Consider the following 20,628-nt stretch of genomic DNA (forward strand, 5'->3'; position numbering starts at 1 on the left):
CCTCCTGCTCCTGCTCCCCCCCTCCCCTCCTCCTCCTCCTCCTTTTCCTCCTCCTCCGTCTCCTCTTTTGGCTTGAAGTTAGCCTTGGAACCTGATCCTGCCTATACATCATAGCTGGCTGTAAAGAGGACAGGTGGGTGAATACAGTCATAATGTTCAATGTACATATATGAAAACAGAACCAGGTAACTTGAGGAGATAAGTGAGGTTGGGAGAGATGGGGGAGAAGAATGGAAGACATGACAGTGATTGAGTTGCATTGTACACATAAACTGACTTTTGAGTTGAAACCCCTTTGTATAACAACTTAAAGATAATAAATTATGTATCAAAGTAAAGCATGTTTGCCTTAAAAATATTTCCTGAATGCAAATATTAAATATTAATTATTATAATTAATTAATTGATATTAATATTAATAAAAGTTGTAACAATGTAAGAAACATATAAAAACAGAATCCAAAGCAACATCCCACAGTAGCTTGATTTCTTAGATAGCCCCTGTTGTTGGCGGTTCAGTGCATGTTCTGTGGAGGTTTGTGTTTGTTACGAGCACAGGCAGGTGCTGGGTAAGGACTGGGAGGGAGCCAAAATGTCCTGCAGTATGGACAGATCTGAGGGCATCCATCCTTTCTCTCCACAGCTTCTTCCTCTTCGGACCAGGGGAAACAACCTAGCTTTGAGCTCTGGTGGAATTAGATGAGGTGCTAAAAACTGTATCAACTGAAATAGTCTTGTAGGTTTCTATTCCTTCTCTTTATATCAATATACATGCACACCAGGACAGTCAGACAAGAATTGCGATGAGCAAAGAATCGGGAGTGGGTGCGCCCTGGGTTGAAGGAGACTTTCCATTGAGTTACGCTAAAATGAAGTATTCATGATTTCAGGAAAAATATGCTATGCCTTGATTACATGATTGCTTTTATGTCAGGGTAACAGTAGAGAATGAGGATAGAAATTTCAAATTAACTGTCTTGTTTGAAGCTTTGTTTATTCACATATACGTGTTATCTGAAAGTATTTTCTTAAAAATAAGAATTAACCTTCATGTAAGCCAACAACAGATGAATATACTTGGTAAAGGGCTCAGGGGTTAGAAAACCATGGTTCTTGTAAATTGAAGCAATCTAATACTTTGTAATTGTAACCCCTCTGTACAGTATGTTCACAATTAAAAAAAAGAAAGAAATGTACTCATTATCTTGCCCATGTAATTGTAACCCCTCTGTACAATATTTTCACAATAAAAAAAGAAAAAAAGAAGGTGGGGCCTAGTGTGAGGTGCTTAGGTTATTGGGCATGCTCTCCCCTTCTGTACATGCTGCTCCTTTCTGCTTCTCCAGCACGTTGTGTGTACCTCTGAGTGCCTCACCTGAGTTCAAGAAGATGGATCCCTAATCTCGGACTATCAGCTTCCCAAACTGAGAATCTCCTTGCTCCTTACTTTCCTCTATCCTTTCTTTCCTCCCTTACATTGGTCTCATGGGCTCCTCTTGCTTCTGCTTCCCTAATACATGGGACTGTAAATATATGTAACTGCTCATGACTAGTATCTTTTCTTCATACGTTTCTAGCTTCAGGTATTTTGGGCAGCAGAAAATTAACTACTGTAATACTTTAAGTTGCTAAAGGTCACTGATTATGGAGGTGGCCATCTGGGACCCAGAGAGGTCACATGGCCTGGACATTGTTCATAGTCTGTCAGTGCTGCATCCAGGATCAGGAACTCTGTGGATTGCATGACATTTCAAGGCAATCGTATTGGCAGAGCCATTTTGTGGGAACCTTTTTGATATACTGTTTGATATCAGAGACATTCCTCCAACATTTCTGGTTGCTTAGTTTGGGTTCAAATCATCAGTTTTCCCGGCAATTACTGAGTACATACCAATTTTAAGCTCTCAGAATTAGGATCTTATAGGATGTGGATTGAGAAGGAGGGTCACTGTGGGGACCAGGGGTTTGATAAGGTCAGTAATGTCTTTCAGTTAGAAATTTCCTAATAAACACAATGCTCTGCCTGGCCTTGTCCAACATTTGCTCTGCAAGATCCAATTTAGAATGTCACTTTGATCAAATCTTCAGAATCTAAGCATTCATCTTCATCTAGGCTCTTTGCATCCACTCAAATTTTCTCTTTCTGTAGTATTGAAAGTTCATGCCTTATCTAAGTGCTCACAACTGGATGTAAGTATTAAATCCTGGGCTACCATTGTCATTCTCTTCCCTTGCCCTGAATTCAGCTTGCTATCTAGTTCTTTCTGGGAGAGAGAACCTTAAAAGAGAATCCAGACCTCTCAATATTACTATATTTCAGAAGAGTCTTTTTTGGTAGAGATATGCATAAGATGGAGAATAATCAAGAGTATTACCATAACAGAAACCTATTATTAGACAAATCTGCCATTGGATAGAAACCTTTGTATAGTGAACCCATCCCCATTCTTGGTCCAAGATGTTTTTTTTTATCCTTCCCTTGTATGCTCTAAGATTATAGCTATTTCCAGGATGCCATCTCAACAAGGGTTTAAAGGATGTGGTTATTTCTAAATTGTTTACACATAAGCTATCTTAGAAACTTGTTCATTATCCAAATCATTTTTCTTCTGCAGGAGTTTTGTTCAGTGTTTGGTGACTGTCAGGAGGGATAGGGAGCCAAGCATGGTCTGACTGGGGCAGGATATGTCTGGGGTTGTTTTGTGTCTAAGTCTGCCTTTGGTGATGGTTGCAAAGAAACTGTTAAGGGCAGCTTCTGTAGAACAGAGTGATGGTGTGCTCCAAATAACTGTGGCGACTCTTCTTTGCTCTTCTGGGTCAGCTGTCTCCATTCTTTAATGTGAACTATTTTGCTCAGTGTTATGATGAATCAACATAAAAATGAAAAAAAAAGCTGCAGCAGAGAAAAGAGTGGGGGATGACCCCCAACTTAGTGCAAATGAATGTGGCTCTCTCCCTGGTTATGGGGGTCATTTTGCCACCTGGGCTTAGCTACTTTTCTACATCCATTGAGAGGATTATTTTCTCTTCACCAGTTCTGGGTAAATACTCAGACCCTAAGTAAAAATGTAGAGTTATCTTGGATTAAGCATACAGACAGAGACAGAGACAGAGACAGAGGCAGACAGACACACAGACACACACACACACACACACACATAGTGGTTAATGACTGTAAAGTCTTCCTTGCTCATTGCAAAACACCCAATACTCTCTCTTCAAAGAGAGACTTTTAGGGTTCTTAAGGAAAAAGCCCTCTTCAAGATTTAAAGATCACAGGTGTCTGAGCTTTAAAGCAACTGCTATTTTCAGTTTCAAAAATAGCAATGTATATAATTCAGTGACGACTTTGATAGAAAGATAAAGGATTTCAAAATAAAATGAAATAATAAAATTGAATTTCTTACTTTTTCCCTAAGTTAAAATACAAGTGGATTTCAAAAAGTTGAGTAAGGTTGAAAAGTAAAACTTGATTTGATTGAATGTAATCTTCCTCCACAAAGGCTGAAAAGACAGAAAGCAAGATGAAATTAAAAACAGCCAAAGGTGGTAGACTGCTTGTCTAGCATGCATGAAGCCCTGGGTTTGATTCCTCAAAAATACCACATAAACAGAAAAAAAAAAATCCAGAAGTGGTGCTGTGGCTCAAAAGAAGCTCAGGGATAGTTCCCAGACCCTGAGTTTAAGCCCAGGGCTAGCAAAACCCCCAAGACCCAACAAAACAAAACCAAAACAAGAAAACAACTGTAAATCAAACTCATTTCCATAAAATTCCAACACATACCCAGATCCACACACATCCCATAGTCTCAGATTTCTCAGTGGAGATGGCTATTGCAGGCCAGACACAGGACGGTGAATCTACTGACTCAGGTTCAAGTCTTGCAAAGAAGAGGCTCAGGTTCTTGAGTCTTTTCTGCTTCCTCAAGGTGGGATGCCCTAGTTACATGTATTTCTGTGATTCTAGGTCAATTTCCTTCTAGCACCGTAGCACATTTCTCAGTAATGCCTGTATTTATTCCTCTCCACAAAGCATCTTCTACCCAGTAATTAACTAGAGTCAGGTCAGATTTCCTAATGTTTGCTCAGGCTGCACCTGCTTCTAGGCAATTGGTTATATATGTGATACATAAATTGAATTGATCCTTTTTTCCATAAAGCTAGTCATGTCCATTTCCCTTAGCATCTCCCAAGTGTACTCAGGGATCAATTCAGAGCTAGGCTTTATTATTAAACTATGTCTTTCCAGCTCCTCCCTCTGAACTATCTGCTGTAATTATCAGGCTAGCATTCAGCACAGTTCAGTTTCCAATTCAATAACCTTTGTTGGTTTCCCATAAGGATGTCTCAGAATCACAGTGTTTGGACTTGGTAGCAGCCTGGCACTGAAAGCTGTCTGTCACCAACTTACTTCATACTCTCCAACTGCCCAAGTACTTGCATGCACTCATTCAGTCACTTGTCAGATGTAATTGCTGAGCATGTATCTGCCTGAAGGTAACCTAGATGCTGCTGTGAACTCCCCTCTTCTCATGGAGATTATACTATAATTAAGGGAGACAGATAATAAACAGATATGTAATATTTACATTAAGGGAAGTTAGGACATACATGAAATGGACAATAGGGTAGAGAAGAGACTCATAATCTTTAGTCCTTAGTCCATAGCCCTGCCTGGCTCTTCTTCAGTCTGTCTAACACTGGCCACTGCTACCTTGACTTTTTTGGCTTGAGTTACATGCCTAAAGTCTTTATCACTGCTGCCCAGATGCTCCTTTCCTTCCCACTGCCTCTGTTATAACAGGTAAGTTTCTTCACTTCTTCAGTTTACCTAGCTCCAAAATGAGGATTGTTTTATTCATAAAGTTATCTTTGAACATTTAATAATGTCTATAATAATGCTGGCCATCAATCCTGGTATTTTATGTTTTTGCTCACATACATATATATGTAATATATATATATATATATATATATATATATATCAACATGCAATTTCTTTGCAGTTTATTTAATTGCCAGCCAGAAGAGACAGTACAGATTGGTGACTTTGAACAGCGTTCCCTTCTAAGTGGGTCCTATTATGTTAACTGTTCTGTGCTTTCAATCTGCTAGTACAAGATTATACATATAGGCCAATTATATTTACTCTAGCTAAACACTAAGCCTTTGTGTTTCAAACCAATAAGAGAAATTAGAAGTGGCTGATGATGGTAGGAACTTTTTTGACATTTTATTATATGTGAATTTGTACCCAAATGCTGAAACTTAGAGAGGTGTTTTTTTTAAAGCAGTTAATGAACAGTTCCTTTTTAGTAAATAATAATGTCTTTGTCACCTGTTGAAATTTACACGGGTTTTTGTAGGTGATTTCTCTAATAATTTCTTGGTCAGGATGTAGGAAGTTACACATTCATATGAATTTGAGCTACTCCATTATTAGAATGCTATTAGAGTATAAACATATAGCATTTATGTTTTCGTCATACTTGCATAACACTGAAAACTTTTTCTATAATATGATCAGAATGTAGAAGGACTAGTCCTTAGTCCAGTTCACCTGTGGTGGTGAATTCAGTAGCAAATAACTTTTGGTATTATAGTTGCTTACTTCAATTTAGATAGCACAAAGGGGTCAGTGGTGCCAGGAGGCATAGGGAGCTTTTTATATTCTTACCTACCCCAAGAGTTTAGTTACTCAAGCACTGAGAAATACTACAAATAAAATCATGACTAGAGGTTGAAATAGAGTGATATGCCATTTCAGTCAAAGTAGTCCCGTAGAATACTAATGAAGCTGAAGACTTCTTCTTGCCTAATAGCCTAACCAGCTTATCTAATTATAACAGTACATCTGTAATGCTTGAAAAAAACCCAATGATTATTGTCATTGTCACAGACTATTGCTATATTTATTTTTATTATTATTTCAGAGCGTACTCCTCATTTTACTATAAAACAATATGCCATAACATTTAGGCAGCAGGCTCATAATCTTGCCTGTAGTATGCTTTATGATGTCGACACAGTGTTGAAATAGCCTCACAACACATTGTTTTGGGGATGTGTCCCCTCCGTAAAGCACCAGCGGGTACAGGATTGCTGTGGCAGAGTAACTGCTCTCACAGATGTGAAGGCTGAGAGCTGGCTTGTGTCTAGGTCTGTCATTTGCCTGTCTGGTTCTTAGAAGTCATTTCACTTCTAAACACTCAGAGAACTGATTCATTTCCAGATGAAATGATCATCTAACAAACAGGTTTAGTGAGATGAAGTGAAACTCAGCACTTTTCCAGTGTCCAACAAGTGCAGTCACTCACTCATTATTTGATAAATAAAGGATGTGCAAAAAAGCTGATTCTATTGGACTTTGGAGATTCAGAGGATTTTTTTTCTACCAAAGTCTGTGGTTTTTCACCCTGGCTATATAATAGAATTACCTAGGAAGCCTTAAAAATCCCAATGCCAATGAAATAGAATATATTATTCAAAGTAACCTCTGGGAATTGGGTGGATCTACTTTTATAAAACAGAGTTTGGTAGCCACCTGAGAAAAATACTCATGTCGTTGTCTGCCTTCTCCTGATTGATTATATTCTAAATATCTTTGAATATATTCCCTCTATTGAAGTAGCCTCTCATTTCTGGCCTCCAGTCCACCAGTCAGCCTCTCTTTCAGTTAATTTGTTGAACTGCCAGCACAGTTATCCCAGAAAACAAATCAGAATATGTTACTGACAGCTGGTTATGGTGGCTCATGCCTATAATACCAGCTCTTTGTGAGGTAGAGATCAGGAAGACTGTGGTTTGAAGGCAGTTTGGACAAAAAAAAAAAGGCAGAGCCTATCCAAATTATAATTCCAAATTATTTAGCCATAAAGAAGAATAAGAACCCCAAGATAAGTATTCAAATATTTTTTTGTTTTTTTTTCCTTTCATGAAATTGTTTCTAACATATTTATAAGATGATTTCTTTGTTGCTTTGTATGTCCCTCCCCCATGGCATAACCCCTGCTTTCACTGTATTTGATGTTGGTATAATTTGTGGAGAGGAAGGAAAAAAACAAATTGTTTAATTAGGGATACAGGTGGACCCATTGCAACAATGAGATGCACAAGTTGTTATGTCGAAAAACGAACTTTACAACTTTGGTGGGGAGGTGGGGGGAGGGAAAGAGGGGAGTATGAGAAGTGATGGGAAGGGGAAATAAAGAGGAGGCAACAATGCTTGATAAAAAATGTACTCGTTATCTTGCCCATGTAATTGTAACTCCTCTGTACGGTATTCTCACGATAAAAAGAAAAGAAAAAAGAAGAAGAAGATTATCTCATTTTTAGGGAAACAGATGGACCCAGTAACATCATATCTCTATTGATTGATCAATCTATTTCTGTATGTGTGTATATATTTGTATATATACAGAGAGAGAGCAAGATATTGTATATATAGATTATATAGATATATTGTAGACCATACACACTCATAGATAAGGATATAGATATCATGTATATAGATATACATATATCTATATGATCAACCTAATTGGAACATGTTATCTGTAAGTGTGAAAAAAATCCCTTTAACAGTTAACATGTACTTAACAAAAAATGAATGTTAGGAAGCTGAAACATGTCTGTACTGCATTGTGGGTACTGATAAGAGGAGAGCAGATGAATGGAGAGGAGGAAGGAGGGCAGAGCTATTCATAATAATCCATGTACATGTGTGTGGAATGGACAAGGAATGTAAAGCTACTGTTTTGGGAAGATGGCGGTGGGTATGGGGTAGGGAGAGAGAAGGAGAAGGGTGGAAGGGCTAACTTCATGATGCATTGTGCCCATAAATGCACATAGAAAGAAGTATTAATTCCAGCTATGCAGGAAGGATAAATGGGAGGACTGCTGTCTGGTCCTGCCTAGGACAAAAAGACAAGACCTTTTCCCCAGAATAGCAGAAGAAAAAAGGCAAAAGGATTAGAGGCATGACTGAAGTGGTAGAATTCCTGTCCAGCAAATGTAAGCCTCTGAATTCAAACCCCAGGACCATCAACAAATTTTCATTCATGCCTTCACTCACTTATTCTTTGAGAATTAAATGCAAGTACTCCGAATTAGCAGCCCTGGAATGATATTTTGGTGTACTGAATTTCATAACATCCATGAGTAAAATTAACTCAGCCTTTAACCTTTTCATGTTTATGACTTACTTATCTCTATCGTCTAGCTGTGGTCTAGAAACTACATCCCTAACATAGTAATAAAAAAATTGGTTTAATTGTTCAAACACCTATGAAAATGAGTGTTTTCAAGTAGGTCTTGAAATGACCAATGTTATGCCAAACCAGCCCGGGAAGACACTGGGAAGGATGTAATTTTGTTCTCCTCTGTGATTCCTATGAGAATTCCTATGAGACTAGAACCAAAGGCAGGCCATCTTACTGCTGCTAATCAGTAGTATTTTAGTCTCATTTGTAAGATCCTGCCATTCTGGCATTGCATTTTCTTTCTGGATCTCTCAGCATTCCCTCTTTTAAAGGGGAGTAGGCATGGGGTTGCGTTCAGCAAGCCCAGACTTTAGTCAGTCATCTGTATGACTTTGAAACTGAGCTGAGTTCCAAAAATGTGAGGACAGGTCAGAATAGAAAATTTTCCAGATTGTTTAAATCACACAGAACTCTCTCAATCTATTTCAGATCACATACACAACTTCTCTGTGGCCTGTCATGAGCACACAGGGCCAGGCCTTTCCAGAGAGTGTGTGAAATCCCAGTGGCTTTGTACTGAGCTGTGGGGCCACTGCCTGCTCCAGCCTGGGCCCCTCTGCCACAGTCGCTCCTGAGATAGACAGTGACAAATATGTGCCGCCCCACAAGGCTTTGCAGCTCTGTTCCTGCTTCTGTTATTGGACTTGTTCAGAGGCCCACGTTCTGTTTTTACCTTGTATCTCTATTCTGCTTAAAGGCGAGGAATGCTCTTGCAAATGCGATTACATTTTCCACACAAACACATTTCTTTTACATTTGGAAATGAACAGTGGAGTCCCTTATTTCTCAGCTTTATTCAGCACACCCTTACAGACTAGTAGATGTTTGGAAGGGGAATAAATTTTTTTTTTAACTAGAAAACTGTGCTTCCAGACTCCTGACTCTGCACTGAGGATTCGGGTTCTGTCTTTTTTGGCATTTGGACCAGCAGGAATGCTACAGCACTAGGTGTGAGCAAATTAGCACAAGGGGTCTCACTTAGCTTTGTACCTCCTGTCCTTTAGTAATGAAATTTTCTGTTTTGATCCCACCTCTGTAGATTATAGTAAAGTGAATGCTATGCATGGGATTCTGGAACCCAGTGGGTAAAGTGATTGGATTTTGGCTAACCATGGAGCGTGTGTTAAGAAGTATGAAGAAAATAGGAGAAAAACCCCTATATGTGCTGTTAAATAGGTGGAGCTCTTTTCAGAAAGGATGCACTTTAAGGCTGAAGGGTGACTTTTAAGGTGGGAGCTTGGTAGGCTCTTGCAACCTCTTTGGTCACCAAAGGGGGCTTGGGAAGAGAGTAAAACTGGAAACTTGGAGACACACTGGCAACTCTTCCAAGAAAAGTTGGCAAGAAATAGAGACAACATGGGCCAACAGAAGCACAGGGAGAAGGAAGGGGTTGATCTGAGAGACTTAAAAGGATGGATTTTGGGGTGTGTGTGTGTGTGTGTGTGTCACTCCTGGGGCTTGAACTTAGGTCCTGGGTGGTCTCTTAGCTTTTTTGGCTCAAGGCTAGTGCTCTACCACTTGAGCTACATGTCTACTTTTGGCTTTTTTTTTTTTTGGTGGTTAAAGAGTCTCATAGACTTTACTGCTCAGGCTGGCTTCGAACCTCAATCCTCAGATCTCAGCCTTTTCAGTAGCTAGGATTATAGGCATGAACCCACTGATGGTGGTAAATGGATGAACTGAAAGGCTTCAGATCCATGATACAAGTCTAGGAGTCTTCTTGAGGGGAGGGAGAGTCATTGGGAACAAAAAGGAGGAACAGCTTCAGAGAGAGAGAGAGAGAGAGAGAGAGAGAGAGAGAGAGGAGGGAGGGTGGGCGGGGCCCTCGTTCGGGTTATTAGAGGCAGAATTCCTAAAAGCCAAGGAGGCAGTGTCAAGAGAATGCTTTGTGAGATGTGTGTCTGTCTGCTGGTTTAGGAACACTTGCTTAATGACCTCATTTCTCTCAGGAGCTGAGAAACCAAATATATTATTTAGGAAGTGGCATCTTGAGAAAGCTTCTTAGACAATAAGGAAGGAGTGGTTCTGTGTAGTGAAGGTGCCTTCCCTGCTCCAGGCTTTGATGATCGAAGAGGTGGGCAGAGGCCTGGTGATTTCTGCCCATCAAGCCCTTTGTTCATGATGGCAGACAAAAAACAAACCTGTGAAATTCCCACCTGCCCTTCAAGATCCAGCCCAAGATCACCTCTATTCAGGCAGCTATTGACTCTCAAATCCTCTGTCTTTCAAAAGACACAGCTGGCCTAGCTCTTTCCTCTCAGCTGTGGTATATCTTGTAATACTTCATACTCTCCACTTTTGTGGTGGTGGCGGTGGTGGTGGTAGTGTTTTTCCCCTTAGACTGTGCACTATATGAAACAAGGAAGAATGGCATCTTTATTTGACTGCTGTTAATATATGGAGTGAATGTGGTGCTCCTAGAAGAGCAAGAGTCTCTAGTACATGTCCACTGAGTGAGTTTGGGGATGAGTAGAAAGGGTGGCAGGCTGGAAGGAACAAAAGAGAAGAAACCTGGGCTGGGGAACCAATTTTGCTATGTCCTGTTCTTTGGCTTTAGGAAGTGATTTGACTTTTCTGGGCCTTGGTTTTCTAATACGTAAAGGAAGATACTAAATGAAAGATGAAATCTATCAAATGCATGAATGGGTTCCCAGAATTCCAGAATGGGTCCTTGAGATGAAAGGGGAGTTGGCCTCATTTTACAGGAAATGACCAAGATTTTTATTGTGTTGTCATTCTCAGAAGGATATGGAATTTATAATAACCAAGAGTCACTGAGTACAACATGGTGGTTCTTGACTTGCTGTCGAGGAGAAACCCCTGGAAGACAAGGATTTACTGAGAGAAAGTTACATCGTCCAGCATGTTCCCTTGTAAGGGGATGTTGGGAAATCAGTGCCTCTCATTCTCTTTTTCCTTCCAACTACCTTGACGTAAGCAGACTTCCTTCAGCATATGCTTCCTGCCAAGATGCTCTGCCTTGTCACGGGCCCAAATGACCATGGAGAGAAATCTCTAAGACAGTGAAACAAACTTGATAATAGTTGATTGATTACCTCAGTTTCTTTTTTTTTTAATCACAGTAATGGAAAGCCAACTAACACATCTTGTCTTTGCACTTCAATGACACAAATGCACTCCAATTTGATAGATTTGCGTCTTTATTTGGAGCAGTGAGATATGGGGGTGATAGTGGGAAATGAGTACCCTTTTCTATATTCTATCTTGTTACTTTTCAGAACTCATTTAACTCTGTGAGACACACTTCATATTTATCCTCCCTACTTTCCCCTTCTCTCCCCTCCTCTTTTCTCACCTCCCTTCCCCTCCACTTCCAGTTGGTGCAGGTCCTGGAGCTGTGTGCTTTTGCATGGCTTTTTTTTCCTGAAGGCTATAGCCCTACCACTTGAGTCACACCTCCATTTTCAGCTTTTCACTGTCTAATTGGAGGTAAGAGCCTCTTAGATTTGTCTCTCCAGGCCAACTTAGCACCTTGGTCGTCAGATCTCAGTCTCTTGAAAAGCTAGAATGTCTTAGCCTCCTCAGCTAGAATTACAGGCGCTGAGCCACCAGCACCCAGCTATTTGTATTCTAACATGCTTTGCAAAATTAATATCTTACTCTATGGATGCTGTGATGATAACAAAATAGATGACTATGGCCTCATTAGAAGGCAGTGATAGAAATACAGGATGCCTTCCTGTTCTTATAGACGGAGGTCACTTCATTTAGCCTTCACCATAAACCTGTATACTTGTAATGCTTTTACTGGCATTTCACAGGTTGAGGGATCTGAGGCATAGACCATTCCATGTGTATTCAGCCAGTGAGAGTGGAGTTGGAATTCGAACCCTCAAATCAGTTTCTAAGAATTCACACCTCCTATACATCCAGCATAAGACACTCCTCTAAGAGTGTCTCATTATGGGCAGTTTCAACTTTGAAGAGTCAAAAAATAAAAACTGTGGAATGATACTTGCATTCTCAATTATCGGTGAGGTCAGCATCAACTACGTAATTTGGACTCAATTAAACTCTACAGATAAACTGCTCTTTTGAACAATGCACATTCATTTCCCATGGTTTATCATCCTGATCAGAAGGCTTTGTTCCTTTCTTCTGGCTGTAATGGAAGGCCTACAGACATTTCCCCACCGCATCTGACAGTTCAGAGCAACAAAGCCACGGCCAGGTGTTTCGAGTTGCTGGCGGTGGCTCTCAGCTGCAGTGCAGGTTTAGCAGAGTCATTTATGGTGTGAAATTAGAATTGCAAAGGCAATTGAGATAATGAGTTCTGTTGATTTCCTAGGAGACACAAGGTGAAGTATATTGAAACTCACCATCTGGTGGAGTTCAAATTTAGGCCTCACTGTAGAGAATCTGGTGTCAGAGGCGCTTGGGTAATATCAGGTCCCTGGGCTGCCTCTGCATTGCGGATGACCGTAGGGTCTTCGTCTGTCCCGCGGAAGACTGACAGAGTCCCAGGAAAGGTAAGTGCACAGCTCAGCTCGCCAGTTCCCCAGCCTCTCTTAGCCCCGGAGACAATCAGACGCAGCAGGGAGTCAAGTCAAGCAGGAACTTGTTTATTACCGCATAGCAAGCACTTTTTAAAGCAAAAGACTGCATGGCATGGGAAGGGAGGAAAAAGAACCAACCAATCACTGCAAAGGTCACCCTATCATGTGCCTAAGCTTTCTATACTTTCCCTGCTGTCCATGGGCTGCTCACGCACTGAGTATCCAATCAGATTTTAATGTAAACAACTCGGGCTCTGCCCACTCAACTCCCTCTCAGCACCATCTTTGCTGCCCATGTGCCATACTGATGACCTGCTGTATGAGCTCATGCTTCCCTGTGTATGTCTCAGCCCAACATCCCCGCACCACATTCCCAGCCCTGTCTATGGACCCTCGGTGGTTCTCTACTGCTCAGGGCCTTCACCCTGAGCCTGTAGGACCCACAGGTAGTACCTGTGTCTGGTGCCTCTGATGAAAAATGTCACTTGATGCCAAGAGTCCATCTCATTGGGTCAAGGGATGAGTTAAGAGTGAAAACTGAAGAGCAGATAGCTCAAGGAAGGGGGCTGGAAAGGTAGCCACCTTTAGTGGGAGAGTGCTTGCCTATCATGCCTGAAGCCCTGGGTTCGATTCCTCAGTACCACGTACACAGAAAAAGCCAGAAGTGGTGCAGAGTGCTAGCTTTGAGCAAAAGAAGTTCAGAGAGTGCCTAGACCCTGAGTTCAAGGCCCAAGACTGGCAAAAAGACAAGAAAAGAAAGCTCAGGGAGGTTCATCCATAGCCAGTTGCCATGTTTTGGTGGCTCTTCATGTGGGTTCCCAGGGTCCCTTCTGGTTATTCTCTGTGGCGAGGAGTCCTCACTGCTTCTGCATGGGTGACAGCTAGGTACAGGTTACCATGGCAACAGCATGACCGCACAACATGAGCAGAGTAGGGAAGGCCAGGTGTCTCCCAAGGAGAATGGTTGAAAATGGGTAAGCTTGGTCAGTGTACAAGGCTGTGTTCTCCTTTATGTAATAGTTTCCAAAGGGACTAATGGGATGGTAAAAATAGAGGTCAGACAAATATCATTAGAGAGGGAAAACGTTGGTGGGGGCTTCTAGGATGTTCATTGGCTCTAGGGTGCCTGTACTTAATATTTAATTTTTATAATGGGTTCCATGGTGAATTATTTATTCATTTCCTACTTGTGCCAGGATAAGCCCTTTACACATCTGGATACACATTATCCTTAATCTGCTCAATAACTTTGTACGACAAGCATTACTCCTGCATTTGTTTGAACAACAGCTGTTTTGTGTTAAACATGTATCTGTGTTTAAACTGTACTGGGGTTTGAAAACCAGGCCTTGTGCTTAACAGACAGGTGCCTTACCACTTGTACCATCCTGCCAGCCCTGTTTTGCAGTTGTTATTTTTCCATTAGGATGTGTCTTTTGTGCCACAGCCACAGCCTGTACTGAGATTCTCTTGTAGCTGGGACGATTGGCATGATAGATTTTTATTGGCTAAGATGGGGTCTTGCAAACTTCTGGCCCAGTCTGGCCTTGAACTTTGAATTCCAAAGTAACTAAGATTGCAGATATGAGCCACTCCTGCTCAGCTAAGGAGTTGTTTCCAGTCTGTGACCTAGATAAGAAGCAATTGGTGTTCTGGGTCCTGGAGATTTGTTCCATTGCTGGAAAAGCAGCTTAACATATCACTTGAATGCTCTGTTGTGTTCTTGTGGATTCTTTAGGGGTCTAAATTCCTGTAGATAGTTTGAAGAGCATGTCTCATTTCTTTTGTCTTAGCCACCCCAATTAATAATTATTCCCATAGCAATGCCCGCACACTAGAAAGAATATGTGGGAAGGAGGGTAAGCACAGGTTTTGCAGCAAAAGGTGGAAAAAGATATTTGACAGCAAAATGGCAGAATTGTTCATCTGTTTACAAACACTGGAGTGGTACAAAACAGCAGAGTAAATCAAGTAGACACATGCAAAGTGACACGTATAGTGTTGTGACGAAGGTGTGTATCATCATACTTTAGGAATACCTTAGGAAAAAAATCTGAAGAATAGCAACTTATTAATTAAAAATCAAGCATAAAGAAGAGAAAAGAAAAAAAATCTGCAACAGGTCACCAGATTCTCAGCTGTCACTCCTTGTAGACAGAAAGTGGGAAAGGTGGGAAGGAGACACATTTTATAGATTCACATATTATTTTAGTTTGGAGAAATAAACACATTCTTGAGGTACTGGGGCTTGATCTCAAAGTCTGGATATTTTCCCTTAGCTTTCCTGCTCAAGACTGGTACTCTACTCCTTGAGTCACAGCTCCACTTCTGGCTTTTTGCTGGTTAATTGGAGATAAGAGTCTTGAGGTTTTGCCTGCTTGAGATGGCTTTGAACCTTACTCCTCAGATCTCAGCTTCCTAAGTGGCTAAGATTCCTGGCATGGGCCACCAGTACCCAAATATTTTTCAAAGGCCTTTAAAAAGGTTTTTTTTTTTTTTTAAATAAATGGGTAGGTGCTCGGACAGAGTCATATCCTGGGTCTTACGGGGACACAGCCCAGGCTGGGGGACTGGAGAGAGTTGGAGAAGGCTCCTTGGAGAAGCAGACATCCTTGCTGAGCTTGGGCTGGACCTGTCAGCCATGCAGAGGGAGAAAGAGGCAGAACTGCTGCTCAGAAGCACCCCATAAGCCCCTGTTAGTGCTTTCATTGATCACACAAGTTGTTCTGGGTTTTCTGCTTCCTTCTTGGCCTCCTGGAGCTCAACCCTGTTCCCAAAGACCTTTTCCTTTCCCAGCCTCACCACCTCACCCCTGCTGCTCATCCCCACTCCTCCATTCTCACGGGGACCCTTGAGCCAACCTCCTACTTGTCCTCCTGTCTGTCTGGTCTTCGTGTGCTTTCTCCTACTCTGCTCTTCACATTGCCAAGTTATCTTTCCAAACTACAATGTAGAAGCTGTCATTTCATTTTCTAAACTTCCTCAAGGATTTTTTCCCCCTCTGGGATAGGATGCTCACTTTGTGAACAACCATGAGGAGCCTTGATCTCCCTTCCGTCCTCGTTCACCCAGCAAATATGACTTAGGTCACCTAGAATGATATCTATTTGTTTTCCAAGGTCATTGGTCTTAGTCACTGAGGTAACTGAGTGAAGGAAGGAAATCTCATGACGTGGATTTGGGGTTGTTGGTTATTGGCCAATTTGCTTGTAAAAGTATTTTTACCAACTCATCTCCTTATCTGGAATTAATATTCACAATTTCCTATCATTTTGATCTAAGTGTACTAATTAATTTATAGCTTTTAAAATGCTTTTGGTTTTATGAATACTTTTTCTGGGATATTTTAGTCAGGGACTCCATACACACAATTTGAGAATCTGACATGAATTTATATATTTGTCTGTTCCAAATCTGGAAACAATAGCCCTTTAGAGGATGTATGTTATTCTGAAAATACCACACTGACTACACAGTCTCCATTTGTTTTGGCTCAACTTAGCGTTTATGTACAAAGAAATGAGCTATAAATCTGAGTGATCATTCTCACAGAGACTCACTGTAAGATACTCTGCATTCTTTTTGTCCATTTGTTGTTTATTCCTGAATTATTAACTTTGTTACCTTTATATTATTGAGTAATAATAAATAAGCTTCATAGATCAGTGACTAGGACTTGGTTTTAGCTGGTTGATTTTCACATTTGCCCTTAAAAGCAGTTGATGATGCTGTTAAACTAATCTACTATCATCTGGCTCCCTCTGGTGGCCATTTTTGTAGCAACTCAAGCTATATAAATTCTCTCTTCTCCCCTTTATGAGTTCTCTCCCCCCAGCTGTTGGGCTAGATGGAAAGGAGATGGATTACAATTTTTGCAACTTTGAATAGGCTATAAACAGAACCTTTTTAAATTTTGTTTTGCCTAATTTTGAGAGTTAGGACAAGTTTATCTGTGTCATCCTGAGAACTGAGTTGATGGGAAAAATTCATATCAGGTGACTGGCCTCTCAGTAAGTGGTGAAAATGATCTTAGTACTAAAGACTGCAGGAGGAGTAAACTTGATGTGCAGAAATGTGAGTAAATCTGCAGCAGGGCACACTTAGGTTTCCATACTTATGTGATCTGCAGGAGGAATCTTTGAAATAGATAATAAAGAGTAATTTGGGAACATTTTTTCTTGGAAACACTCAGAATAAAGCAATTTTCTTCAAGTTGGTGATTATAAGGAATTGCTACCATTTAAATATTTTAAGTGTGTTATTTAATCCTCACACTAGTCTAATGATTATTAGTTAACTATTAAGAGAGGCACTCTGTACATGAAGTAATAAAAGCCAGAGAAGTTAGATGACTTGCTCAAAGTTGCCTGACTAGTTAGTAGAAAAGGCAGGATTTGAACTCCTGGGGTCTGGTTCAAGAGCTCTCTCACTCTAACCCATTTTTCTCTATGTCAATGCTTCTTGTGGTGATAGAAATATTTTATACTTGTGTAGTCTAATACAGTACACATGGTTGCTACACTTGAACTGTGGCCACAATAACTAAAAACCTCAATGTTGTATATATATATATATATATATATATATATATATTTCCAATATATATATATTGGAATATATATATATATATTCCAATATATATATATTGGGGTTTAAACTCGGGCCACTTATTTTATTTTATTGCTTAAGGCTGGTGCTCTATTACTTGAACCACACCTTCACTTCTAGCATTTTGGTACTTAATTGGAGTTCACAGTCACAGACTTTTCTGCCTGGGCTGGCTTGGAACCACAATCCTCTGGTGGCAGCCTCTTGAGTAGCTAGGATGACAGATGTAAGCAACCTGGGCCCAGCTTGTTTTTAGCTTTTAACAAATGTGGCCATCTCTAGACAGTGGGTGTTATAACAGAGAACACAAGTTCCTGTGACCTTCCAGATTTTGCAATAGAAGTAGACGTTTGGGATGAGCTAGGTTAACTCCTTATTTTTCTTGGGCAGCTTAGTAATTTCCTCTTTGCAATCATAAAGTAGGGATTTCTAGTTCCCAATCATGGCTGTACCCATTCGCTATTTCTTTGACACCTGTAAACTGACAATCTGCTACCATTGTTAATTTTGAATTGGAAAACTGTTGCTTTGAATTTTCTAAAACACATGCCCAATGAACATTTTCTTCTTTCTTCAGGTTATAGAAACATTGTCTCGACTTTCTCGAACACCTATAGCATTGGCCACAGGAATCAGGTAATTTCATTTCTTTGTGGTTCATTCTATCTTGTTTAGTTCACTCACTTATGAAGAGTGACTGGTAGGTAAGTGTGAAATGCACATATAAATTTTACTGAGCAAATAATAACATATTCATATAACCTCAAGTGGCTTATGGTTCTGAAGTTAATGGGGACTATCATTGGCATGGCTTCTCTCCTTTCTGTGGTTGTTTTTATTTTATTTTATCTTACTTTTCTGGGGCCTGGGCACTGACCTTGAACTTTTGTGCTCAAGACTAGCACTCTACCACTTGAACCCATGCGATAAGCATCTCATGGATTTTCCTACCCTGGACTGGCTTTGATCCTCAGATCTCAGCCTCCTGAGTAGCTAGAATTTCTTTGTGTGTTTTTGAGACAGAGTCTTACAACATAGCCTAGGCTGGCCTTGAACACATGATTCTCCTGTCCCAGCCTCCTCAGCAGTGATACTGTAGGAATGCACTTGTAATGTACCATTCTCAGATTGCTTTCAAAACAAATTTCTCCAACATTTCTGTACATAGGATTTATTAAGACAAACACAAATTCTTGGATACTTAAGTATTTCAAAGTACCTTATAATATGTTTACTTACTATCCAGGAGGTCATGATAATAATTTTAAAAAATTAGTAGTTTAAAAACGAATCAAACATGTATGAAATGCTGCATGTACAAGGATGTGCATTGAGGGCTGGGAAGGTGGCTCAGTGGTAGAGCGCTTGCCTTGCATGCCTGAGGCCCTGAGTTCGACTCCTCAGCACCATATAACAAAAAGAAAAAAGCCAGAAGTGGCGCTGTGGCTCAAGTGGTAGAGTGCTAACCTTGAGCTGAAGAGCTGAGGGACAGCACCCAGGCCCAGAGTTCAGGCCCCACGACTGGATCCCCCCCCCAAAAAAAGAATGTGCATTGAAGGTATGCCAATACCTGACAGACCTGCAGATAAATGGGCGAAATCATACCATCTCTCTGCAGTGGAGCATTCTGCAGTTAGTAAGCATGTGCATTTGTACAGATATGTATTTGCTTGAGGCTTGTTCTGCTTCAATACTTAAGTTACAGTAGTCAGTAATGATGTCCTCGGAGCAACATTAGGAAACAAAGAAAAATAGATTCAGTAGTAACACAGAAGCTGCATAGAAATGGAATGGATTTTCATTGTATCTAAAAAATACAATTTTATTGTTCTTCTTAAGCTCCTAACTCCCTCTTCAACAATGAATATCTTCCTGTGACTATATATATATATATATATATATACACACATATACATATATGTGTGTAAATATATTTTACATGTTTGTGGTCAATTTTGATCATGAAGCATGATGTAATTGTTATGTATATACTTTTGATTTTGAAAGGATGCATATATTTATGACTTATATATATGTATATGATATATATGATGATATAAGTCTTTTTTCTGGTATTTATGTATATTTTCTGTATTGGTCTATAGATGTCTACAATGTATGTAACAAAATGTGCCCAAATTTTACAAAGTGATTTTGAAGTCTTGGTGTTTCTCATTTGTGTAGATTTATTTGCAAAATATAGGTTCCTTACTATGTTGCATATTAGATACATCAATATAAAAGTGTGCTTTTTAATGTAAGTAGTAATTATTTAAGGGTTAATGTTTTGATGGCTCCTCTTTGATGGAACATATGACATGATCTCTTTACACAAGAAATAGTAAAATGCCTTGTTATCTTGTTAGGAATAAATTTAGGCTTATCATATTGGTCTTACCAAAGACCAATTATAGTACAATTGGGTAAAACAAAGAAGTTGAAGTGGACCAGGTACTGATGGCTCACACTTGTAATCCTGGCTCCTCAGGAGGCTGAGATCTGAGGCTATCAGTTCAAGGCCAGCCTGGGCAGGAACATCCATGGGCCTTACCTTCTATTGACCAACTAAAAGCTGGATGTGGAGGTGTGCCTCTAGTGGAAGAGTGCCAGCCTTGAGTGAAAAAGCTAAGGGACAGCACCCAGACCTCACATTCAAGTCCTAGAACCAGGGTACTGGGTACCCTATACCAGTGTACAGTAAAGGAGCAAGAGAAAATGAAGGAGAGAGAGAGGGAAGAGAAAGAGAGAGAGAGAGAGAGAGAGAGAGAGAGAGAGAGAGAAGAGAGAAGAAAGAGATCCAGAGAGAAGCCCATGGGGGAGGCACAAGAGAAATTAAATTGTGATTTTTTTTAACAGCAATCAGTGAAAATGCCCTATTTTTTCTCTGAAGTTTGGATGATTGATCTGTCAAAAACAAAACAAAACAAAACAAAACAAAAACCCTGAAAAATACAAGTTAACTAAGTGGAAAAACATGCCACCATTGGGAATCTTCCAGAAGGGATAGGAGTGTTAGGCTGCTAATGGTTTTCAGCTGTAATAGTGAACTGAGTTTGCAAAGGATGATCATTTCCAAGTGAACTATGGGATCTGACCTGCCAGTGCAGGAGAGAGGCTGCAGAGGCGAGGCCAAAATAGCTGCGGTTCTGTGCACCCAGGCACTGCAGTGAGAGCCTGCAGGTCTGAGGCAGTGGGCAGCACGTTGGCCTGACCCCAGTGGCCTGTGTGTGTGTGTGTGTGGC

At 40.4% G+C, this 20,628-nt stretch overlaps 1 protein-coding gene across 1 annotated transcript in view; it reads left to right on the forward strand.

The window, feature by feature from the left end:
• Vav3 (vav 3 guanine nucleotide exchange factor) overlaps positions 1 to 20,628 on the forward strand; it is a 354,621-nt gene that overhangs the window by 136,932 nt on the left and 197,061 nt on the right. Inside the window, exon 3 of the mRNA XM_013031889.1 lies at positions 17,964 to 18,022. Coding sequence (XP_012887343.1) covers positions 17,964 to 18,022 — 59 coding nt within the window. The remainder of the gene's footprint in view (positions 1 to 17,963; positions 18,023 to 20,628) is intronic.

This window comes from Dipodomys ordii, unplaced genomic scaffold (assembly GCF_000151885.1).
Source record: "Dipodomys ordii isolate 6190 unplaced genomic scaffold, Dord_2.0 Scaffold146, whole genome shotgun sequence".
NCBI classification, from domain to species: Eukaryota; Metazoa; Chordata; class Mammalia; order Rodentia; family Heteromyidae; genus Dipodomys; species Dipodomys ordii.